Source organism: Chiloscyllium plagiosum, chromosome 27 (genome assembly GCF_004010195.1).
Source record: "Chiloscyllium plagiosum isolate BGI_BamShark_2017 chromosome 27, ASM401019v2, whole genome shotgun sequence".
NCBI classification, from domain to species: domain Eukaryota; kingdom Metazoa; phylum Chordata; class Chondrichthyes; order Orectolobiformes; family Hemiscylliidae; genus Chiloscyllium; species Chiloscyllium plagiosum.
Window position 1 is genome coordinate 32,573,822 of NC_057736.1, and position 24,124 is coordinate 32,597,945.

General features: G+C 39.9%; 1 protein-coding gene across 2 annotated transcripts in view; it reads right to left on the reverse strand.

Annotated features, from left to right (window-relative positions):
* Nucleotides 1-24,124, reverse strand: part of csmd2 (CUB and Sushi multiple domains 2) — a 1,704,811-nt gene that overhangs the window by 19,449 nt on the left and 1,661,238 nt on the right. Inside the window, exons 62-68 of one of the 2 annotated variants that reach the window (XM_043717868.1) lie at nt 23,241-23,314; nt 18,585-18,696; nt 17,065-17,244; nt 11,740-11,802; nt 11,477-11,638; nt 8,886-8,998; nt 3,663-3,750 (exon numbers count right to left, since the gene is read on the reverse strand). In XM_043717868.1, coding sequence (XP_043573803.1) covers nt 3,663-3,750; nt 8,886-8,998; nt 11,477-11,638; nt 11,740-11,802; nt 17,065-17,244; nt 18,585-18,696; nt 23,241-23,314 — 792 coding nt within the window. Of the gene's footprint in view, nt 1-2,247; nt 3,751-8,885; nt 8,999-11,476; nt 11,639-11,739; nt 11,806-17,064; nt 17,245-18,584; nt 18,697-23,240; nt 23,315-24,124 lie in introns of those variants that run through there. The other variant, XM_043717867.1, reaches the window with a different exon arrangement.

The window sequence follows — 24,124 nt, forward strand, 5'->3', positions numbered from 1 at the left end:
CCGACCATTTGGGAAGGTTTCTTGACACAGTATGTAAACAGTTCAACCAGGGAAAGGGTGAAACTGGACCTGGTTTTGGGAAAAGACTCCAGCCAGGTGAACGAAGTTTCAGTGGGCAGCATTTTGGGAGTATTGACCATAATACTGAGAGTTTTAAGATACTCATGAGGGTAAATCTACATCAGACATGTGGGGGTTTTTCAAACGGCAGTTGATAAGAGTTCAAGAATAGCACATTCCTGTGAGAATGAAGGATAGCTTGGGTGAATTCAACGTCAAAACAGCTCAGGAAGAGAAAGAAAGGAAACAAATTGAAACTAAAAGGATAGAAAAGTGAGGCAGAAGGTAAGTAAGAACAAAAAGGACAATTTGTAATGTCAGTGAAAAGCAAGGAATGAGAGTCCATGTTTTTAACTTCACTTTTGGGGACCCAAGTGGTTGACAGGCAGTCATAAGCATTGCTAAAAAGATTACGTGTGGGATATTTAGTTCAAATCTACTGCAGAAATATAACAATTTCATGCGATTTGGTGCATTTGAGTAATGATGCAAATGGTGAAATGCCATTTTTCATAGGTTATGGTGGATCAATTCAACTCAGACAGGAGTTGATAGTTACAGAAAAGGATGTATCTGATCTCCTTTCAAGTTGTGGTATAGTTTATGCATAAGAGACAATGAGGGGCCATTCATTAAACCATTATATTCACAGCAAATTCTGGTCTAATATTATCAGGTGCAATGTTTAAGCGTGAGAATGCTAAATGTTAAATAGAAATTAGTCGCAAGAATTTTCCAAATAGAAAAGGCAGATTTGTCAGGGAGCACTTTTAAGAGGGAATAAAGGTGTCTTGGAGGCTAGTGCAAAACAGGTGATAGAGATTTAACAGTCTGCTTGCACTGCCCTGAAACAGTCATAGAGTCATAGAGATGTACAGCACAGAATCAGACCCTTTGGTCCAACTCATCCATGCTGACCAGATATCCTAGCGCAAACTAATCCCATTTGCCAGCACTTGGCCCATATCCCTCTAAACCCTTCCTATTCATATAACCATCCAGATGCCTTTTAAATCCTCTGCCATTCCATATATGCACCACCCTCTGTGTGAAAACGTTGCTCCTTCGGTCCCTTTTATATCTCTCCCCTCTCACTCTAATCCTATGTCCTCGAGTTCTGGACTCCCCAGCCCAGGGAAAAGACTTTGCCTATTTATCATATCCATGCTCCTCATGATTTTATCAAGTAAATTGAGCAGAATGCAAAAATAAAACAAAGAACTGCAGACACTAGAGGTTGGAAACAAACAAAACAAAATTGCTGGAGAAACTCAGCAGGTCTGGCAGCATCAGTGGACAGAATACAGAGTTAAATATTCCAGTGACCTTTCTTCAGAACAAGCATTGTGTAAAACTGGCCACTCATCCATTGCCACAAATGTAAAATCTGCATCATATTTTGTAAAAAGGTCATCAACATGAAATATTCACTCTTTAATTGTCCACAAATGTTGCCTGATTGCTGCGATTTTCCAGTATTTTATTATTTCAGATTGACAGCCTTCTGTTTCATGTGAATAAAGAAAATTCTTTTATACTCCAAAGCTTATATTTCCAATATGGAAAATATTTGCTGTGTATTTCTCTGGGGTTGTGATATATTATATAATCTTCACAGAGGAAAATGAAAATCACCCATTTCTAGTCTCGCTCCATGATGGATTTTCAAGGTTACATCTTACATTGAAAAAACTTTGAATTAGGACCTTTTATGACAACTGGCTATTCCAAAGTACTTTTTGGACGATGATACACATTTCAAGTGTTGTCACTGTTGTAATGTGGCAACTAATGTCTGCCTAGTAAACTCCCATAGACAGCAATGTGATAAGGAAAAACTACACCGCTTTATTGTTGCTCATGTAAGACCAACACGTATTGGCCAAGACACCAGGGATAATACCCTTAATCTTCTCCAAATAATGCCATGCCAGCTTTGACATTCAGCTGGGATGTCAGAAGAAAGTCTTGGTGAACATCTCATCTAAAAAGTGACATGACTGACAGTGCAGCATTTAACTGTCAGGCCTCAATTTCTATGAAGATGAAGGGAGCCTTCAGCTTCTGGAATTAGTTTTGCTGAGATAGAGATGATGTGCATATTGCTTCCAGAAGAGTGTCTTTACCTGATGTGGCAGTTCCTTGCAATACAAGAGACTCAGAAGTAGGCAAAGTGCTCCTTAAAGATCCAATCCATATTTATTTCAGCTCAGTAATATATATAAAAATTACATTTACAGGCACATCTTTGTCTGGGCCAATATCAAGCTATTACGTACAAAGAGTAGCTTGCTTCCATCGATATGTCAGCCCGAGCTAAGATGAAGTCTGATATCTTTATACCCTCAAGTCACATGCTATAATAGTGATGAAAATGACTTTTAATGTATCCTGACATACTAACTGTTAGCCAATCCTGAACAGGAGACAGCTTCTGTCTTAGATAAAATGGTGTTGATGATCTGAATCTACAAGTACTGCCCCTGTTCTTGGTCCTGTCATTTCTGAAGGCAAGGGGATGACTCCCATTACACCCCATTCTTGAGTCATAGGTTGGAATACCCAGGGCACTTTTCTTGGATCAGGTTTGAGGAGCTGGGATCAAAGGTTCAGGCCTCAGTTTAGATTGATGCTTAAAGAAATTGGACTTAAACTAACAATCTTGACTTAGGTGATAGTGCTACCAATTGAACTGTGGCTGACACAAATGAAGCCAATTTACTCCATAAAATCCTGCATGTAGAAGGTGATGAAAAAAAACAGTCAGCTTAACTTGCTGTGGCTAATTTTATTGCCAAGAATCCTTCAGCACTCTCATCTCCAGGGATCTCTTAGACCACTCTTTTGTGAAACATTCTTGAGTGTCAGATTTCCTCACTAGGCTTCCTTTTGATTATGTTTAAAGATGGTTATTCGCAAAAATACAAGTTAATCCTATCGGTTTTGAAATGGGTATTGTGGATTACAGCAGCATATTGTGGGACACTATCTGTTTCAAAGTCGACAGAAGCAGTTGACAGGACAGATCACACAACCTCCAAATTCCCATTGAAGAGATGTATTATTATGGTTGTCAGTTCTTCTGCTCATAGCTATCTATCAAGTCCCATTTAAGTAAACACTATTAAGGCACTGTTTTTTCCTACTTTGAGTTCTTGGCTGGGAGCAGTGCTTATTGAGAGCACGGATCAAGGGTTTGGGCATACATTGCGAGTGACTTTTCTAACCATTTAAAACTAATGGTTGGAGCATCATTTGTGCATGTCTCGTATTTCTGACAAACTCCTGGTGATCAAGGATCCCTGTCAGAATGAGAAGCCAGAATATAACCCATTCCAGCCTCAAATCCCCAGATACTCTTGTGATTTGCTGTTGTGCCTTTAGTATGGCACATGGAACAGCATTCAGGACTGAAACAGACAGTGAGACAGTTCCTTCTGCTGAATTTAAGCTGGAAGAATTGAAACTACTATGAAGTTTAAGATCCAATGAAATCACGTCCAGGAGAAAAAATAATCTTCATGATAGCTGGCATTGGTAAGTCCTTTAGCAGAATGATCCAGAATGATGAAATCTATTAGTTGAGAAGAAAGAAGCTTTACCTATTCTTTGGAGACCAAACTGTCCGAAGTCTTTGCCTTGTACAAATCCTTGGTACACGAATGTGCTGCCTGAAGCCTCTGCTGAAACCTGTGTGATAATTAATGAGGTCAGCAATCTTGCAAATATCTATTACACGCAGGATAATTAGGGAAGGTGGCCATGAATTTATTTTCTGTAATTAGTCCTCACTGTAACAGGATTTCCATTTGTCCATCATTTGCACCCTGAATCCAGGCCTACTTCCCCCGGTTGCAAACATTTACCTATGTCACAGATGTTGCTGTGTTGACCTGTGGCCAATGATAAATAGACCAACGGTGTCACTCAACGAATCAAAATTAATTCTTTCATGCATGTCAATTGAAGTGAGAATTTATATTCTTGAAGATTATGAATTTCACATGTACAGTTTGATTTTTTAAAATTTGTTCTTGGGATGTGGTGTGACTAGTTGGGTCAGCACTTATTGCCTATCCATAATTGCCATTTGATCTGAGTGACTTACTGGATCAGTTTTCAGAAGGCAGTTATGAATCATCCATATTGCTGTAAGTCTGCAATCAGTATTAATGGTTGAACCTAAAATACCCTGTTCATTCCTGGACCACATGTACAGACAGAATAAGTATTCTTTGGAGCACTTGGGATTAATTAGGAATGGCTGATAAATGCTGGTCTTCCTTGCAATGATCACATACCAGGGACAGTAATATAAAAAAACCCTCAAACTGTTAATAAGTCTTGACTGGTGGAAGCATTAAACTGAGAACACTCTGTGTCCCATGAAAAGGTAACTATATTTCTAGTCCTGACTGTTTCTCTATGATTCCATTAGGTTGTGCTGTTTATCTGAGACCAACCAAACTAGTACAAAAAAATTACTCATTTGAAGTACACAAATCAAAATTTTGTTGTGTTGATTTAAAAGGCATCACGTTGGAATCTATAGTATTCCTAGTATTGTTGTTATGCTAATATGGAGCATCTATAGAGTCCACTGAGGTAACTTTGTTGGAAAACACCTTCGTACTGGGGGTTACATCTTCTCATCGAGTTGAATGAGGACTGATATCATGTGACATCACGTCACTTCCTGTAATGATGTGTACAGTCTGATTAACCCCTTATACTATAAAGGCTGAACAGCATTCTTTAGATCAATCAGCATGGTATGTTTTGCTAATTGTTGTCCCTTTACTAGTATCTAAGAGCTTATTTTTGTTGGAAACATATGTACACTAATAGGCACATTTACATTTTGTAGAATGTAATTTTCATAAATCGCAGAAGCGTTACAGTGCAGGAGGACATCATTCAGCCTATTGTACCTTCACTAGCTCTTCAAATGGGCATCATCACCTAGTGTCAATCTCCTGCTTTCTCCCCTATACCTTTGCACAATATTTCTATCCATATAATCTTCCAATGATCTCTTTAATGCTTCAATTAAACCTGTTTCCACCACAGCACATTCCATACCCTAACTACTCACTATGTGAAAAGATGTTTTTCTCACATCATCCCTTTTTTTTCACTCATCATTTTACATCTATGCCTTCTGGTTCTTGTTCCCTTCTGAGTGAAAACAACTTTGCCTCTCTACTCTATTGAGCCTGCTCATGATTTTAAAAAGCCTCTCTCAAATCTCATCTGAGCCTCCTTCTCTCCAAGGTGCACAGTACCAACTTGTCAAATCTATCATCATAACTGAAGTTTCTCATTCCTGGAACCATGCTTCTCAATCGTTTCTGCACTCACTCCAGTGCATTCACATCTTTCCTATAATGTGGGCACCTAAAACTGCATACATTACTCCAGCTGTGGTCTAACAATTGTCTTACATAATTTCAGCATCACCTCCTAAATCTTGTATTCTATGCAGCAATTGAAAACGCTGAGGGCACTGTATGTTTTATTTAGTACTCTCTCTCTCTACTTGTCCTGGCATTTTCAATGAACTGTGTGCCTTTATACCCATGTCTCTCTGCTCCTGCACCCCCTTTAGAATAGTACGCCTTTTTTTTAATATTGTCTTTCATGTTCTTCCTTCCAAAGTACATCACCTCTTACTTCTCTGCATTGAAACTCATCTGCCACTTGTCTGCGCACTCCACCAACTTGTCTATATCTTTCTAGAGTTCTACACTGACTTTCTCACAGTTTAGAATTCTTCTAAGTTTCAGTGTCATCCACAAAATTTGCAATTGTCCCTAGCACACCTAGATCCAGATACTTAATATAAATCATGAAAAACAATAGCTCTAGTACAGACACCTGGGAGCCCTACTGCAAAACTTCCTCCAGCACAAAAAATAGCCATTGGCCATTACACTGTTTTCTTTCACTTAGACAATCTTGCATCTACATTGCTCCTGTGCCTTTTACACCATGATCAGTAACTTTTGACACAATTTGTTGAGTGGAACTGTATCAAACACCTTCTGTAAATCCATGCAAAGCAAATCAACATGGTTACCCTTAGAGCCTTTCTGTTACCTTTTCAAAAAAAAATCTAGCAAGTCTTTTAGAGACAAATACCCTTTTAGAAATCCATATTGACTTCACCTAAATGTACCAATCTACAGAATCACAGGTGAGTGGCACAAAGCATACAGTAAACCCTAGTGACAGGACAGTGTTACAAGGAAGAGATGGAAATGTGTTGCTGGAAAAGCACAGCAGGTCAGGCAGCATCTAGGGAACAGGAGAATCGACGTTCCGGGCATTAGCCCTTCTTCAGGAATCCTGAAGAAGGGCTAATGCCCGAAACGTCGATTCTCCTGTTCCCTAGATGCTGCCTGACCTGCTGCGCTTTTCCAGCAACACATTTCCATCTCTGATCTCCAGCATCTGCAGACCTCACTTTCTCCTCAAAGTGTTACAAGGAAACCATGAGACCAGCCCAGCAATCCAGAAGAGGGGAAATATCTTAAGAGAAGCTCAGTTGTGACAAGGAGCAGTAAGTGACAGACTTCAAGTCCTACCTAGACACCAAACAGAAGGGAAAGCCTGCAAGAAAGCTCAAAAAAGGTGTGAGGATATACACGATTTGGGAAGTGGCACAAACCAAAAAACAATCAGTCGGCTACAGTGAGTAAACCATTCCAGTAAATTAAAGTATTTATGGAAGTAGGGAAGAAGTGGGCACTCAAAAACTTCATCAGTAGAAAATGTGTAAAATAATTGAGAGCAGTTGATGCTGTTAAGGAACCCCGCTGGTAGCTTCTCAGTAGGGGATTACAAGTGCAAAGACAGAGATCATGTTACAGCTGTCAGCAGCTGCACAGAAAATTAAACATAGACATAGCAAACTGTAGGTGTCCTAGCAACAGGAGTCATGGAGGGGCAGGAAATCCTCTTCCTGGGGAATGCAGCATACCCATGGCAGCACTTCAACTCATTTGATTGCCAGACATGCAAGATGAATTCTGATATGTGGATATTGCAGTCAATGATAAGAACATCGATTTTAAATTGGATAAAGGGAAGTGTGCACTGATATTTGTGGAGGTACATGATACGGTTAAGGAAACAAAAACTTAGATCATCCTCCATTCAGCTTTGGGATTGAATTAAAGGGAAGATGCAAGCTACACTTCACTGCCATGGAGGAAATCACAGAAGCTCAGTATGTTATTCCTAAGCAGAACACTTATTTGGTAGGCAGAGTTGTGTGTGGCTCTTTACATATTGCTGCATAGTAGATGTCATTGTGATGCCAAACCACATTAACAGAGCCTGCTTCTCTAAGTGTTCCACGGAATCTCCTATATTTAATAAAACATATGAACATTTTCTCTTGAGTGTAGAATTCATGTAACTACATAGAAAGGACACTGGTTTAAAATCTCACCAGAAAGATGGGACACCAACAATGCAAACACTGCCTCAGCACTATATTGGATTGAGAGCTCTGGACTGGGACTTGAAACTAAAACCTCTGGATCAAGAGGTGAATGCTATCCACTGAGCTCCTGCTGACAGTGGGATTAGAGGGTTCTGCCATGTTTTTTTTAAAGTAAGTCACAATTGAGACAGAGAATAAATTATTATTTAAAAGTGACAAATAAACATTTGCAAAGGGAAAAATAAAAGACTCCCATAAGGACATAGAGATAGGTTGGGAAACTGGATTAAAGTACAAAGTTAAAAATCACACAACACCAGGACTATAACCTGGTGTTGTGTGATTTTTAACTTTGCACACCCCAGTGCAACATCGGCATCTCCAAATCATGGATTAAAGTAGATAGCTCTAGTTGAAATTGGAGTATTTGCCCAGATATGATGGAATATAGGATTATAAATTCTAGGATCCAATGCATATAACTTTTTTTAAGATGTTGAACGTTTGCTTCCCAGGAGTAGCATAGCAAGAAAAAGCCATATTCTTTCACATATGCCAACTGAAAAGATCATTTTTATTTTTGAAGGATGTGACTTTCACCAGATGTTCAGTTTGAGTCTCCTTTTTTGATTCATGTAATGCAGGCATCGCAGGCTGGATCAGCATTTATTGCCCCCATCTTTAACTGTCCATTGATCTGAGTGTCTTCTTAAGAGTCAACCACAGTGCTTTTTATCTGGGATCTGGTGTCAGTGCAGAAAACTCTGTTCTTTACTGTAAAATATGCAGATAGAATATAAGTATGGTATATATTCTAAACCATAATTAAAACCATGGGGATTTGGAGAACTATGGCCCTCATGATTTTATACAGCATGTATTCCTTTGGAACCCATTGTATCATTCCAATAATTGCTGATATTCTCTTAAACATGTGGATCAATTTGACACTAAGCTGCAACACTAAAGCTGTCTGAAATATCTCAAGAGAATTTTGTCCAAAGTATTTTCTAATCATATCATCATGAAGTGGCAGAAGCACAGATTTACCTGATTGATATTATCAGTATAAACACACTGTAATGTTCTTTATTGATACATTGGATGTCCTACTGAATGGCTCGATAAGAACTTCTACTAAGGTACCAAGTAGATAAAAATGCATTTACATTTTGGGCCTTAATTATGTATAGTAACACTGTTATATTCTATGTGTTCAATTCCTCTAGACCATAAGTGTTCCATGGTGCTGACACATAGCACCATTAATTTTCTAAGTGAATGACACTTTGCTATTTTCTGTCCAACATGTCTCAAGTACTTAGCTGTAATATTTAACTGTGACATTTGGAGACTGACACCCATCACTACTTACATAGCCATCCAGAGCCAGGTTGTCATTCTTAAACTTGTGCACAAACATTTCAACAGGACCATGGATTGTATATAGTTCAAGAAGAAGGTGATGTTCTTCCTTTTTGTAGAAACCTGACAGATATAAACACATCCGCAATTAGATGAGAGTCATTTAATAATTCACTTTATTTTTATTAGGTTTCCATCAAGTAAACATGCAGTGGGATTAGTCACACATGCTGGATTTTATACTTAAAAAATAAAGGAAAATGTCTTGGCCCACTGTGCAAGATGGGACTAGGCTTGGAAACAGACGGGGGTTCTTTGTGAAGCAAATGATGAAGTAGTTCAAATTCAGAATGCAAAGCCCCAAGATTATAGAATTGAAACGCTAAGGCTGTAACGTACTTCTACAATTTTGCGAGTGTGAGAAAAATTCAGCTGAAGTTGAAGTAAGAACGATTGTACAGAAGATTTTGGACTTTCTGAATCAATGTATATTTTGTGATTCACTTCTCTCTGTTGGAAGTGGTGGTGGTGGCCATATATCTCATGTTGTCAGCCACTGGATTACCAGGGATTAATCTCAATGAATGAAACTTCATTTCCAGGCTTGCTTTTCAGGTGGATAGTGAAGCGAAATGGTTCTTTGTTGGCAACATAAAACACAGGCATAGCCAATTTTCTACATTAATTGACATGTAGTCTATATGGCTATTAGTATTTTTTAGGCATTAATTGAATCAATGTGCATATTCAATCACATTCACATTGTATCTGTCAACAAAGAAAAGCTAAAGTTGCAAATGGATACATTTGACACATTTACCCTGAGGATAGGTTATGAAAAAAAAACAGTAAACAGCATTATATTTTTCGCTACATCTCCTGAACTTAACATTTTATTGTACTAATTTTTTATGCATTGAAGGGAAACATTTCATCATTGAGATTGTAAACATCAACCCACTCACTCACATGTTTCTGCTCGAGCTAAGTACTGGGGAATAGACAAGGCCATCTCTGGTGCATAACTGACGTAGATCACCATTCCTTCTACGGATTACCATTTAGATATGGAGTCTATAAATATTAGTTCAACTTAGTGAAAATACGTTGTAAAAAAATTGTACCTGAGTATGAACATCAATTCTGAACAAATTAAAAACTGCCATTATTCACTTTGAAATTAAAGGTTTTTTTCAACTTGTACCGGAAATGATTGAGATTTCATGAGAAAGAAAGCTCAGGTAGTTATGATGAGTTACGCTGGGAGGGATAATGGGTTTTGGTTTGGGACCTTAACATCAATATCATATGGTGGAAGGTGGGGGTGGTCAGAATCTCATACTGGGTGGGAACCAATCACCTTGTGGGTGGCACGGTGGCACTGTGGTTAGCACTGCGCCAGAGACCTAGGTTCAATTCCTGCCTCAGACGACTCTCTGTGTGGAGTTTGCACATTCTCCCCGTGACTGCGTGGGTTTCCTCTGGGTGCTCCAGTTTCCTCCCACAGTTCAAAAATGTGCAGATTAGGTGAATTGGCCATGCTAAATTGCCCCTAGTGTTAGGTGAAGGGGTAAATGTAGGGGAATGGGTCTGGGTGGGTTGTGCTTCGGCGGGTTGGTGTGGACTTGTTGGGCCGAAGGGCTTGTTTCCACACTGTAAGTAATCTAATCTAATCTAAAACCTGATAGTGATTATCCTCAAAGTGGGCAAGTAGTAGCTAAAAGGCTGGATCTCTGTCCAATTAAAGGACACTGATTGGTCATTGACTGCTTAATTCCAGAGATAAGATGAAGCCTTTGAGCCATCCTTGATTTGGTTAATCAATTCAATGCTCTCCAGCTCAGGAAAAGCTGCAACTTACTATTATGGATGTGAGAGAGAGCAAACAAGAGATAGAGAAGAGAGTGCCTTATGATGGAAGCACCATGTCTCAAATGTTTCAATCACTAAATAAGAAATTGACTCAGCCAGTGGCCACCATAACAGCCACTTCCCAAGGTAGCTGCAGCTGAAACAAAAACAGGAATTGCTGGAAAAACTCAACAGGTCTGGCAGCATCTGCAGAGAGAAAACTGTTAAAATTTCAAGTTCAGACCTGCTGCATTTTCTCAGCAATTTGTTTTTGCTTCAGATTTCCAGCAGTTTTTTTATTTTATTTTAACTGTAGCTGAAGCCATAAAACAGGGAAAGGTCTCAATGCAGTCTGTGTGCTCCCCTGGTCTGACACTTCCAGGCAACTGGCTGCTTCCTTTGCACTGCAAGGGCATGCAGGCTGACGGAAAAATTCCAGTGGGTCTCTGATAATGATCCTGGGATGGGATTAACAACCTGTAATTTGGCTATCCATCACTTATGGGTGGGAAGCTCCGCCACAAAATCCTGTCTCGGGGAAATGATGTGCTGCAGAATGGCACTGGGAAAGTTATCAAGGGCTAAAAACCCTGTACATTATTTGTTGCATTAAAGATGCCTTGTGATGTTACCTGTGCTTATAAAGAACGGACACACAACTTTGTTACACAAACAAGTCGGCTTGTAAACATTATTTACTACAACATAAAAACTTTGCTGGACAACTCTCAGCAGTTTTACATTACTTACCCTTCAATCTAAGCTCTACTCCACTCTGGTCGAGAAGAGTTGCCTTAACTTGACTGGTTGATAGATTAAAACTATTAATTGTTAACATCACTGGCTGCCTCTTCCCAAGATACTCATAAGAGCCTTTCCAGAGGGAATTCTGAGCAAAGACATTAGGTGGAACTGAAACAACGATAAAAATAGGATTAGAAGCAGTCTTTCACTAAAGAACAAGGTCTTTGAAGGCTTTAACATTCTAGTTTGTATTCCTGTTGTGAACCCACCTGAAAGTTTGGTACTTGGAATTTCCTTGACTGTTCCAATTGGTCTCCCACTTGGCCTGGTATCTGCTAAACAAATCCAAGAGAACAAGTTATGTTTGTTAACAACAAAATAACCTAGGTGAAAGTAAAATAAGTCAGCCCCCGATGAGTCTACCAATGAATAATTCAGTGCAAAGCTTATATCATAAACTTCAAGGCCCTTATTGCTCCACAGAAAGAATTTTGACAGAAAATTGCCGCAGGCTTCTCTCTGGTGTACTGCTGATGGCATCAAAAAGATAGTATTGGAGATTAAAGAGGATGATATCACAAAGATGCAGTTGTTTAAGCCACATGTAAGATCAAAAACTTTACCACCTTAATATCCAAGAACAAATCACTTGGACCTTTATTAATGAAGGCAATTTAGTATCCACTGGCATTTAACCATGGACAGTGATGTGCTCATCAAAAATCACTGACAAGCTACACTAGACTGAAAAATAATCGTGTGCTTGTGAAGGAGTTGACAAAAATACAAAGATGAGATGCCGACCCAGTTGCACATTGTAATGCCTTACCTACAACGAGCAGAAGATAATAGTTTCCAAAAAAAAACCCCCAGATATGAAGAACATTCGATCACGAGGGCTTCATTAAAATGAGTTTATTGGCACTGATTTGCAATTGGTCAATTGTTCCATGCAGTGTGCAGCACTTTAAAATGTGGTTGGACCACAGGTTGCAGTCAAGCTGCTCGATTTACTCACAGCCTGTAACCTTGCAACTATATTATTAATGTTACACATTATCAGGTCACAGAGAACAATGACCATTTCTAACATTAAAATTAGACTCTTCCATGGGTGGTGTGATTTGTTGTCCATCCCTAAATGCTCTTGAGCAGAAAGCAGTGGCTGACCCTTTGAATGACTGTCATTCATGTGGTATAAGTACAACTGCAGTGCTATTAGGAAGAGAAATCATGGATTTTCATGCAACATGGAGAAGTAACAGCAATTTACCTCGAAGGCTGGATCATGTGCAGTTTGCACTAGATAGCTAGAACTAAGTGTCAGACATCACAACTTATGATTAGATTAGATTAGATTACTTACAATGTGGAAACAGGCCCTTCGGCTCAACAAGTCCACACCGACCCGCCACCCACCCAGACCCATTCCCCTACTTTACCCCTTCACCTAACACAATGGTCAATTTAGCCTGGCCAATTCACCTAACCTGCACATTTTTGGATTGTGGGAGGAAACCCACGCAGACACGGGGAGAATGTGCAAACTCCACACAGAGAGGCGGGAATTGAACCTGGGTCTCTGGCGCTGTGAGGCAGCAGTGCTAACCACTGTGCCACCGTGCCACCCACAACTTATAGCACTTCAGGTTAAAAAAGAAATTCACAGCCTTGTGTTAGGGGGATGGGGCACAGCTCCTTGACCCCATCCTGTCATGCAGATGTTTCCAAAGATAGGTCAGAAATTCAGATCAACTGCCTACTCAACAAAGTGGACAGAAATGAAATTACACAGGCCCCAGTTAAGGGCAACTCTGTGCCATATACAGCAGCTACCATCTAAAGAGAGATGCCCTCTCTTTGGTATTATGAGACAATCCAAACAAGAGGGTCCACCCATCAAAGAGGAGAGACTGCACCAACAAAGGCCACATCTGTTGGCCAACACTGGACTGATCACACAATGTTTGCTGGGCCGCTTTGAAATTTCATTTCTATCTGAGTAAACTAGCCCCCTTGCACATCACTGATGATAGAACCTTCATTTTGAGTTTTCCCCCAGCTGTCTTTGCAGCTTTTATTCCAGCTGCCAAGGTTCTACAGCCTCTGATTCTGTGTTTGGGCTGACAACGAGGTTGGATGCCACCAGAAGGAGGCCTATGAGAAAATATATCCCTTGGTTTGGCTCTCAGGAGGTATGGATTCAGGATTCCCAGTGGGTTCTTGATATTGAGACTTTGAGATACATAAGAAAATCCTGTCCCTTCTATCAATTGGTGACATTGTTACATATATGGAGAAAGTGGATTTCTGCCTGCGCTCATCAAGATCAGGATAGGACACTTGGTTGTCAAAAGCAAATATTTATATAACACAATTTGTTTCAGTAAGGGGCCAGGCTAACCTAGACTGGAAGGTAAAACAATTGGGAAATTCATGGATGCTTAGAACCTATCAGATTATAGAGCAATTGCAATAATATTTTATGTCAAGTTGGAAAGCATAAAATCTCAGTCAGCTCTCTGTATTTGCCCGTCAGCAAACTGTGACTTTATTTTCTCCTGCCAAAGCCAGATTGCTGATTCTACAACTGACAAGGTATCAATGTCTTCAAATCACAAACTCTCCAGGAGTAACACAGGGGAAAATATAAATAAAAATGACATGCCACAGTTGGTTCACATTTTTTAAGCAAGGATTGATATGAGCCAGCACACCTACATATTATGCCAATATTAACTCTTCACCTGTTGGTCCTCCCAAACATAATACTAGACACCATGGGTTATGAATGGATGTCAATTCTTCATTTATGTTAACCACACATTTCTATATTAATCTCTGATGCAAAAATCTAAGGACATTAACTGTATAGGTCCTGCCCTTGTTGCATGTGTGAAATGAACTGCCAGAGTAAATGGTCGAGGTGAGTAAAATTACAACATTTAAAAGACATCTGGATGGGAATATGAATAGGAAGGGTTTAGAGGGATATGGGTCAAGTACTGGCAAATGGGACTAGGTCAGATTTGGATGTCTGGTCTTTGCGGATGAATTGGATCAAAGGGTCTGATACCGTGCTGTGTGATTTTATGATTTTATGACATTACAGCCCCAATTTTATGTAGATCATCTCTTTGAATAACCTCAATTAAATATTAAAATTAAATTGGTTCCAATGATAAGTATTCCATCTTTGAAGGACTTAGAGATGCCATTGTTCGACTGTGGTGGACAAAGATAAAAATCACACAACACCAGTTTGTAGTCCAACAGGTTTAGTTGGAAGCACTATCTTTCAGAACACTGCTCCTTCATCAGATGGTTCTCCACAACCACCTAATGAAGGAGCAGCGCTCTGAAAGCTGGTGCTTCCAAATAAACCTGCTGGACTATAACCTGGTGTTGTGAGATTTTTATCTTTGAGTGAGATTCAGTCAATTTACTGGCCTTGGTGTCACATTTTATTCCATGTCAATTAGTTTAATTGGGTAGTTGCCCATTTTGTATTTTCGCAGTCTTATGACTGGGTATTCCTTTACTGGTTATGAACACACTAAACAATTAAGACAAGAAAAGTTAATTTCAGGGGACTGGGGAGACAAATGCATGTGCAATGTATTATGTGACCTTCTGTTGCCATATACCTTTGCACAGCCATGTCCCATGTCCTTACATTGAGAAAAATGATTACCACCATCACTTTACAAAATAAGCTTAGTGTTGTAAAGGTGAGGACTTCTTTGTTTGGTTTAATGGTTGCACTTTTGCTTTTGAAGCAGGTGAATGTAGATTTGAGTCCCACTGCGGAGGCATTATTACTGTGTGCCACTGTAATAGTACAGTGCCAGAGTGCTACATAATTAGACATAGCAAACAATGAGTGGAATGCAAAACTGAGTCCTGTAAGAACTTTCAAATGGAAAGAATACTACCTGTGGCACTGCATTCATCCTTCAAAGAAGGATCACCAGACCCAATACATTAACTCTGATCTCTCTTCACAGATGCTGCCAGAACTGATAATCTTTTCCAGCAACTTCTGTTTCTGTTTCCAATTTACAGCATCTGCAGTTCTTTTGGTTTTTATTCAATAACCCATATATCTGGTCATTTATTTCACTGCCATATTTGAAGACTTGCTCTGCACAAATCAATCGCTCAGTTTGCCGACATTATTTCAATAACTAAACTTTGGGATGACTACATTGACTGCAAAGGATTTTGCTCTTGAGATAATTAAATATATAAATATGCGTTACTTCTTTTACCACAATATTAAGCTTTCAATCCACCTTATTCAGATATATTTGCAGTTTGTCAATAAGTTCCAATATTTTCCTGTTGATAGAATGCGCAGATTACACCAAGTCACAGTGTGTCTAGGTGACAATGTCACAATTGAAGCCCTGAGAATTGGAAATTGAAGTTCCAATTTTCATCCTGTGGCAACAAAAGATTTGAGGGAATTTTTGTTTTTAAATGAGGGGTTGAAGACAGCGATCTAGAGGAGCAAATGCAGTCACCTTTGGAGGGGCAAGTGTTAACGTCGCTATTTTGATCTAGGCAGTTGAATACATGGAAGTTGGCCAGAATATAATTTGGAGAGGAGGCGATAGGTCTTAGAAATGTAGAGAGGGACTTCGGAATATTCTGTGGTGTAAGGCTGAGGAGTAAGAGGCAGTGGAATTGGGTAGAAGTGAAGAAGTAAACCCCAGTCTTGAGGAATAAATCTATCCAGTAGAGTTTCTCCTTGCTTTGCAGAAGTAATACAAAGAGGAAAATTGAACAGACATTATAAATACACAGCACAGATTCTGCAGATCATTCACTGAACTTTCTTAAAATAAAGATCAAGTTTTAATGATATCCTTGATGATTTTTGTGGTTAATAGTTAGTAGTTAATCTCATTAAGCTATAAATAAAGGGGGCATCTTTTCTTCAATACTATTCAATAAAAAACAAATATTTATTTAAAAATATTAAAAATGTCTTCTTTCCTTTCAATATATTTGTTTAAGTAACAAACACAGATCATGCTATTCAGACAAACTTATTTTGTGGAATGAATTATCTTTTGAAGGAGACAACAATGATCACAGCAGTGCAAAATGTATTCAGGAGCCTATCTGGCTGGAGTAAAGTGGAACAAGATGCTCCCTCTCCCAGTAAGAGAGTTAGGTCCTCTGTGTGGATTTAGGCTACTGTTACAAAATTCTGGTAGCATCAAGACAAAAGCAAACTACTTTGAGCTAACACCTGTTTCAGTGTAAGTGCACCTGAGACGTCAGACGGAATGGAATTAACATACAATACTGCAACAGAATGCATCGCTAAATCTCAGCAGTTAACTTTTCACCAACCTCTGATTATCATATCAATACTTCAGACAAAACACTCTCCCTACTGAAATTAATATTCATGTAAAGGAAATATTTAAAAATGGAAATAAATGCCAATGTATGGCAATCATAATTCTTCACTCGATGACGTGAAACAGCCAATAGTGAGGTTACTTCTTTGACATACTGTACTCTGCTTATATTCATGTGCAAGCTATAGATAGAGCAAACAGGCCTTGCAAAGGGTTTACCATAACAGAGAGGCTGTTTTCCTGTCCAGCTTCCATCAGGCCTGCAGGTTCGATGCTCCGACCCTCCAGTAAGGTAGAAGCCAGGCTGACATGTGTAAATCATAGTGTATCCCAGTGAAGGCAGGTCGATCGATTCCACATTAACATGAGGAGGAGTCTCAGGCTGTCTGCAGTGGTGTGCTGAAAAACAAACATAGGTAATTGATGATTCTTAAAGTCCACGATAGAAAATAATAGCACATGAATTGGACATTATTAGATTCAGTTTCAGTTAGTAACTTAATCAAAACTTCAGAATTTTATAACACATTCCAATAAGTTGTTGAAGCTGCCTGTACATCAACGATCAAGCAGAGTACAAAACAGTCACAGCCTCCTGGAATTGTCTACAGGCACAAGATTTCATCAGTAATGATACACCAAACACATTTAACTTGTTGATCATTGGTAGCTCTCAGCTCCCTTGCTAAAGAAAAATGCTCCACGTGCACCTGAGAAAAAATATCTCAGCCAAAAACATAAAAGAACATCATCTTGAACTCTCACTTATTCATTCGCTCACGTGCACAGCATGGGCGTTGGCGAAGGTGAATCGGGCCAGAGGTCAATAATGGCACCTGAGGATTGGCAACTTTGATATTAATTGGGTATGGTGAGGTAGTGGTTTTTCTGAGCTGGCTCAGAACTTGTATGTAGATGTACTTCTCCTTAAACTATAATTTTTTATTTACTCTTATTCTTAAATTATCAAAACGGCACTGGATGATGGCAACAAAGGAGCGCTTTTCACTGCATTTTATTGCATTTCACTGCAAAATAAACATGATGATAAATCATTCATTCATTCATTCTTACATTTACTGTGTGTCACTCTTTTAAGAGAAGATGTCAGAACTTCTGGTGGAGAACTTTTCCCGTACCATCATATCAAACTGGCAGGAAAGTACGTGCCCAAGCCCAGCAGCAGCACAAGAGAAAAGCATAGGCACATTATATAAAAGCAAATTACTGCGGATGCTGGTTTTGGTTTAAGCATAGGCACATTCCTTGGTGGAGGCTGTGGAGCACGTTCGGTCATGAGAAAGCTCACACTTGGAAATGTCAACCTATTTTCTTCATGTCATACTGTGCACCAGCAACCACAGAGGTTAATTTCACAAGACACATGCATACATTACTATTGTTTACAGCTAGAAATGAGGTGCTTTCTTACAGTGAGAGGATTATCAAAATGCGGTCCCTTTTCACTGCCACTCAAGAAAAAAAATGGGTGGACTCCTGAATTCTTGGGCTGATAATTTGGCTGCAATCACAAATGTTATCTGCTAAGTGGAAGGAACTGTTCATGTTTTCAGACACTCCAGCATCAGCTGATGATACCCTGCATGTACAAGTAGTATGCATCAACTAATTGATCTCTCATTCACTGACAGTAAATTATTACTTCAAGTGGGTGTGAACTTAGAACAAGTCCACTGAATGCTGAGACTTAACCAGGACCCCGCAAAAAATAGACTTACAAATGCATTCTGGCTGAGTACCACTCCAGGTAAGATTGGTAAGACACGTGCGTGTGGTCGATCCAAGAAGAAGATAACCTTTCTGGCACTTGAACCTCACTGTACTTCCAACCTGTCTCAGAATGAACAAATTTATGTTAATAAACTAGATGACGCATGGATGTTTCAAAATTCTGTCTGATTTAGAAATGTACATTTTTAATGGCATAATTGAACATTTTGCATCCTTATTATTTCAATCTCCAGGAATAGTGAAAGCCTTCAAATACCAAGGCTCTATTGCATCCTAAACCAATGGAATACTTTGAGTTCTTTAATCCTAAATTTTTGCTTACAATTAAACTGTTCTTAAAGGGCATCATCACTGTAGGGAAGTTATTAGCATTTCTTTCCATGCCTGTTACACTTAGATTTGGTGTAACCACGATAAAACTATTGCAAAGATCAACTCCCAAGAAAGTACAAGTAAGTTTCCTTAATAAAGATCACATGCACAGGAAGTCTTCCATCCCTGGTGAGCACCTTAACATGATTTAAATGTGCTGCTTTCATGCAGCTCTAATTGCCATCTGTTCGGAGTACAAGATATGGTAAAATCACTTCCACTAGCCTTTTGCAAAACATGTCAACAGATATGTGGAATAAAAATAAAATTCATTTTCACTTAGTGATGCGAGTGGCAGATATGTCGTAAAATCATGGGATGTCACGAATCTTACATCTGGGCTAGGAATGGTGTACCAGTTCACTTGCACTGATGTTGCATAATTTATGGAATATAATGTTCAAAATTACTGCACACCAGGAAGTGGTGGACATCAAACAGGAGAATATAAAATTTGCCAGCACTGTGGGCAAGTGGTGAGCATTGTTGCCTCATGGCGCCAGGTGCCCAAGTTTGATTCCACCCTCGACTGACTGTGTGGAGTTTGCACCTTCTCCCTGTATCTATGTGGTTTTCCTCTGGGTGCTCTGGTTTCCCTCCACAGTCCAAGAATGTGCAGGTTATGTGGATTAGCCATGCTAAATTCCCTGTATTGTTCGGGAATGGACAGGCTAGGTGGATTAGCAATGGGAAATGCAGCTTTACAGGAATAGGGTAAGGGGGTGGGTCTGCTCTTCAAGGGTTGGTGTGGAATTAATGGATCGAATGACCTGCTTCCACTATTAAGAGATTTTGAGATCCTATGAAAATATATATGTGATATCAGTATGGGGTAGGGGTGAAAGCACATCACAAATCCTGGATAGGTACTCAGGATGAATTTGAAAACAGAAAGACAGGGAATGTTTCTTGTTGCACTGTGGCAGAGTTCCTATTTCTGAGGTAGAAGCCCAGGGTTCAAATCCTACCTACCTCAGATGTGCGCCTTAGGATATCTGAACAGGTGAACGAAAGTGACTAAAAGCAGGAAGGGAGATACTGGGGCAAAATTATGTAGAGTAAGGATTTCTGCGGGCATGACCATAATGACAGGACAATTTGCTACCATTGGTGAGGCTGAGGAGTTAGGGAACAGTATTCTAAGTGGGAGGACAGCAGGATTGGCAAAGAGGTATAATTGCAGATGATTACTCAAATAGCATCCAGTGAAGGCCTGAGCTGGTGTGAAGTGTAAGTCAGCACTGTGACCTTGTGGAACCTAGCCAGTAGCTTTGTATCACATTGTGGTTTGAGACCATCACTGGCAAGGTCAGAATAGTTACCAATTCCTAAGTGCTCAAGAAGGTGATGGTGATCTGACATTTCTGACCCCATATAGAACATCATAGTAGATCTACAGTGCTGTTAGGAGAAAGTGTCAGGTTTCAGTCCCAGCAAAGGCAAAGGGATGGCAATATTGTTCCAAGCCAGGATGATATGTGGCTTGGAAGGGAGCCTGCAGATGGTGATATGCCCCATGCATCTGCTACTCTTGCTCTTGAAGATGGCAGAGGTCATAGATTTGGAAGATGCTGTCAAAGGTGTCTTGGTAACTTGCTGCATCTTGTGTGTAGCACTCACTGCTGCTACTGTGAGCTGGTGGTGGACAAAGTAAATGTTGAAGCTTGTTGGTGGGGTCCTAATCAAGTGGGCTGCTTTACTTGCATTGTTGATGCTGCAAATATCCAGTGGTGAACAGGTATGAAATAGGTTAGTTCAACAATCATAGCAACTGATGGAACTGAAGTTTGAAAGATGTAGGTGAAAATAAAGTATGCAGTTGATGGGGTTTGGAAGAAACTTGGAAGAAGTGAAAGAGAGGAGTTTCGATTTCAGTCTTAGGTTTGGCTATGGGGAGGCACTGGAGACTTTGAAAAGATTTTATAAAACTGTTAAGAGGAGATTTTTTTCAGAGACAGAGTGAGTGAGGATTGGGAAAATTGAAGGAATTAGGAATAATTATTCATCAGTATTTCATGTGATGAGAATCCATCAGCCAAACAGGCAGGGCTGGACCATGTTCCAGAACACTAGGTTAATGAGCAAAAAAATGAAAATTTACATCCAACAGCTTGAGAATTTCAATTTGGTCGAAAAAAATTTGGATGCTAAAAAGCTGGCAGTTACTATGGAAACACTGAATGGTTAAAAAAAACACAATTGATTCACTCATGTACTTTATGAATGGTAGCACACCATTGGTAGCCGGTTAAAGCTTGTTAGCCAAGGCAATATTTACTTTCATCTTATATTGACAATTTCAAATCATGAAATTGTTCTTTTCTTTCATATCAATAAATGTCAGCTAGGAAGCTTTTTTTTCATGGTGATGGCATGGAACATGAAAGGTGAAACTCTAGCCTGATTGAAGAATCATAGGTTTGAGAACAGGAAGGCTGGCTGGGAAATTCATTCAAAACACAGATTTATTAAAGTCTGCAAAATGATCTTAAATAGTTTGGAGTTCAGAGAGAACTGTGCCTCCATTATTTGGATGACCATAAAGATGCCTCCTTTATTCAGCATCAAAGATAGATGAGGGTGTTTGAGACAAGAAGCTCAGATTATTCAGGTATGACCTTGAAATTGGGGCCTGGAGTTTACAACTTTGAATAGGACAGAGATATAATGAAATGGGTCAAAAAAACATCTATTTTATATGACACATAGACACAACAAGAAAGAGACGTAAAAAAAGATATCAGAAACAAATTGCTACAATAGCTACAACAGTTTGCAGTTTGCTCTTGTGCTTAGACAGCTCTAGCTGGATTGGCCACCTAAGATAGACTCTAACTTGCAGGACTTCCAAGCATTGTTGGTGCATTCTGTTGTTTGATAGTTTAATAAATGTGTACAATATTAAGTGGAATATCATCCAGATTGTTGTGTGCCATTGCTATTTGGGCTAGACCTGGTTTGACTCCAGCAGTCCAGTGCTGGAATCACAACCCCTCCAGTAAGGGGTTGTGACTCCAGCACTAATTCAACTTGGTAGACTTGAAATTGCCTTCTGAAGTGAAACAGTATTAAACCACTACAAAGAAAGCAGCTTCACCACATGCACTGCAGTAGCTAAAGAAGGTGGTTCTACCATTATCATCTCAAGGACAACTAGGGGAGGCAATTAAATACTACTTTTGTGGATCATACTCAGAGAAAGAATAAGAAATGTAATGTCCTAGCATAGTACTAGACAGTGAAATAAAAACTGAATATTCTAGCAATCCATAGCAGTCTTGTCTGCAAATAAAGGACAAAATAACTGACGCTTTAGCTGTAAAATATTCATCATTTTAAAACCCTGTTTGATTAAATACCTCACAGACTACCTTAAGAAAATAGGGGGAAAAAAATTGTTCTTGAAGTGCCTCCCTCCAAGTGATGTTATTTGACTACCTCAATTTTGTGTGGGCAGACAGAGCCATGCAATGCTGACCTTGTGTGATGTGCAGAGCATTCTTCAATGATATCAATGCGCAAAGCCTTAATGCTATCGGTTACTGTTTGCCATGATGAGGTATGTGTGTCTGCTCAGCACCACTGAAGCAGTGCTCTGCAAACAACATCTTCCCATCACTCCCTCAATCACCAACACACAATCCATGACCTCTTCCACCTTATACCTAATATGACTATGGGAGCACCATCACTTGCAAGTCAATTGCCATCCTGTCTTGGAATTATATTGCCATTTCTTGACTGTCACAAGGTCAAGATCCTGGCCCAAAGAACTTTATGCATGCCCAAACTACTCAGATTGCAGTGGTTGAAGGAACATCGCCTTCTCAAAGGCAATCAGGGGTTGACATGGATACTCAGATTCCACTAATGAACAAAAACAAAATCCTTGGTATATTTATGTTAAAGATGAAATAAAAACACATTGTGCTGTTCTGCATCGTACCAAGTACTCTTTATCATTTTCACTCTTTATCACAAATTCAAACAGCATAACACCAACAATGCAGGCCAGCCAATATATGGAGTCCCAAATTAAGTCTATCAGCGAATAGAGAGTTTGCAGAGAAACACTTAGTATCAATTATTTGTACAGGTTGATTCTACTCCAGACTTTATGTTATTCTCTTTCTGAATAGCACAACCATAATTCTCCATCTTTGTACGCTGTCACCAAACCAGGAAGTAATAGTGAAGTCAACCATCTAAGCTGGCATTGGTAAATACTGGATGACATTCCTTTGGTGTAAGTGTAACACAGTACCACACACCTGGTAACCTTCGGAATTGTTCTGTATTCCAAAAGTGGGCACCCCTGGGTCAACGCAAGTGGTATGTGTTGAATCTTGAGAGAAACAGACATTGTGATTAATATGCGATTTGAAGTTTAAATAAATAAGCAATATAAAAACAAAACACAATAGTTTTTCATTATTATGCTAGAAGCTGATAAATTTGGATTTTGCAAGGAAATTGAAGTGAATTACAACTGTAAAGTCTCAGAGTAGCCATGGGCACCCGCATGGGCCCCAGCTATGCCTGCCTCTTCGTAGGATATGTGGAACAATCCATCTTCCGCAACTACACTGACCCCACCCCCCACCTTTTCCTCCGCTACATCGATGACTGTATCGGCGCCGCCTCGTGCTCCCACGAGGAGGTGGAACAGTTCATCCACTTCACCAACCCCTTCCACCCCGACCTCAAATTCACCTGGACAGTCTCAGATTCCTCCCTCCCCTTCCTATTTCCATCTCAGGCGACCGAATCAACACGGACATCTACTACAAACCGACCGACTCCCACAGCTACCTGGACTACACCTCCTCCCATCCTGCCCCCTGTAAAAACGCCATCCCATTCTCCCAATTCCTTCGACTCCGCCGCATCTGCTCCCAGGAGGACCAGTTCCAAAAACGCACAACCCAGATGGCCTCCTTCTTCAAGGACCGCAATTTCCCCCCAATGGCGGCGGATGATGCGCTGTACATGGAGATTACTGTAAAGACCACTCCCTCCGTGACTCCCTCGTCAGATCCACACCCCCCACCAACCCAACCTCCACTCCTGGCACCTTCCCCTGCAACCGCAGGAGGTGCAAGACTTGCGCCCACACCTCCCCCCTCACCTCCCTCCAAGGCCCCAAAGGAAACTT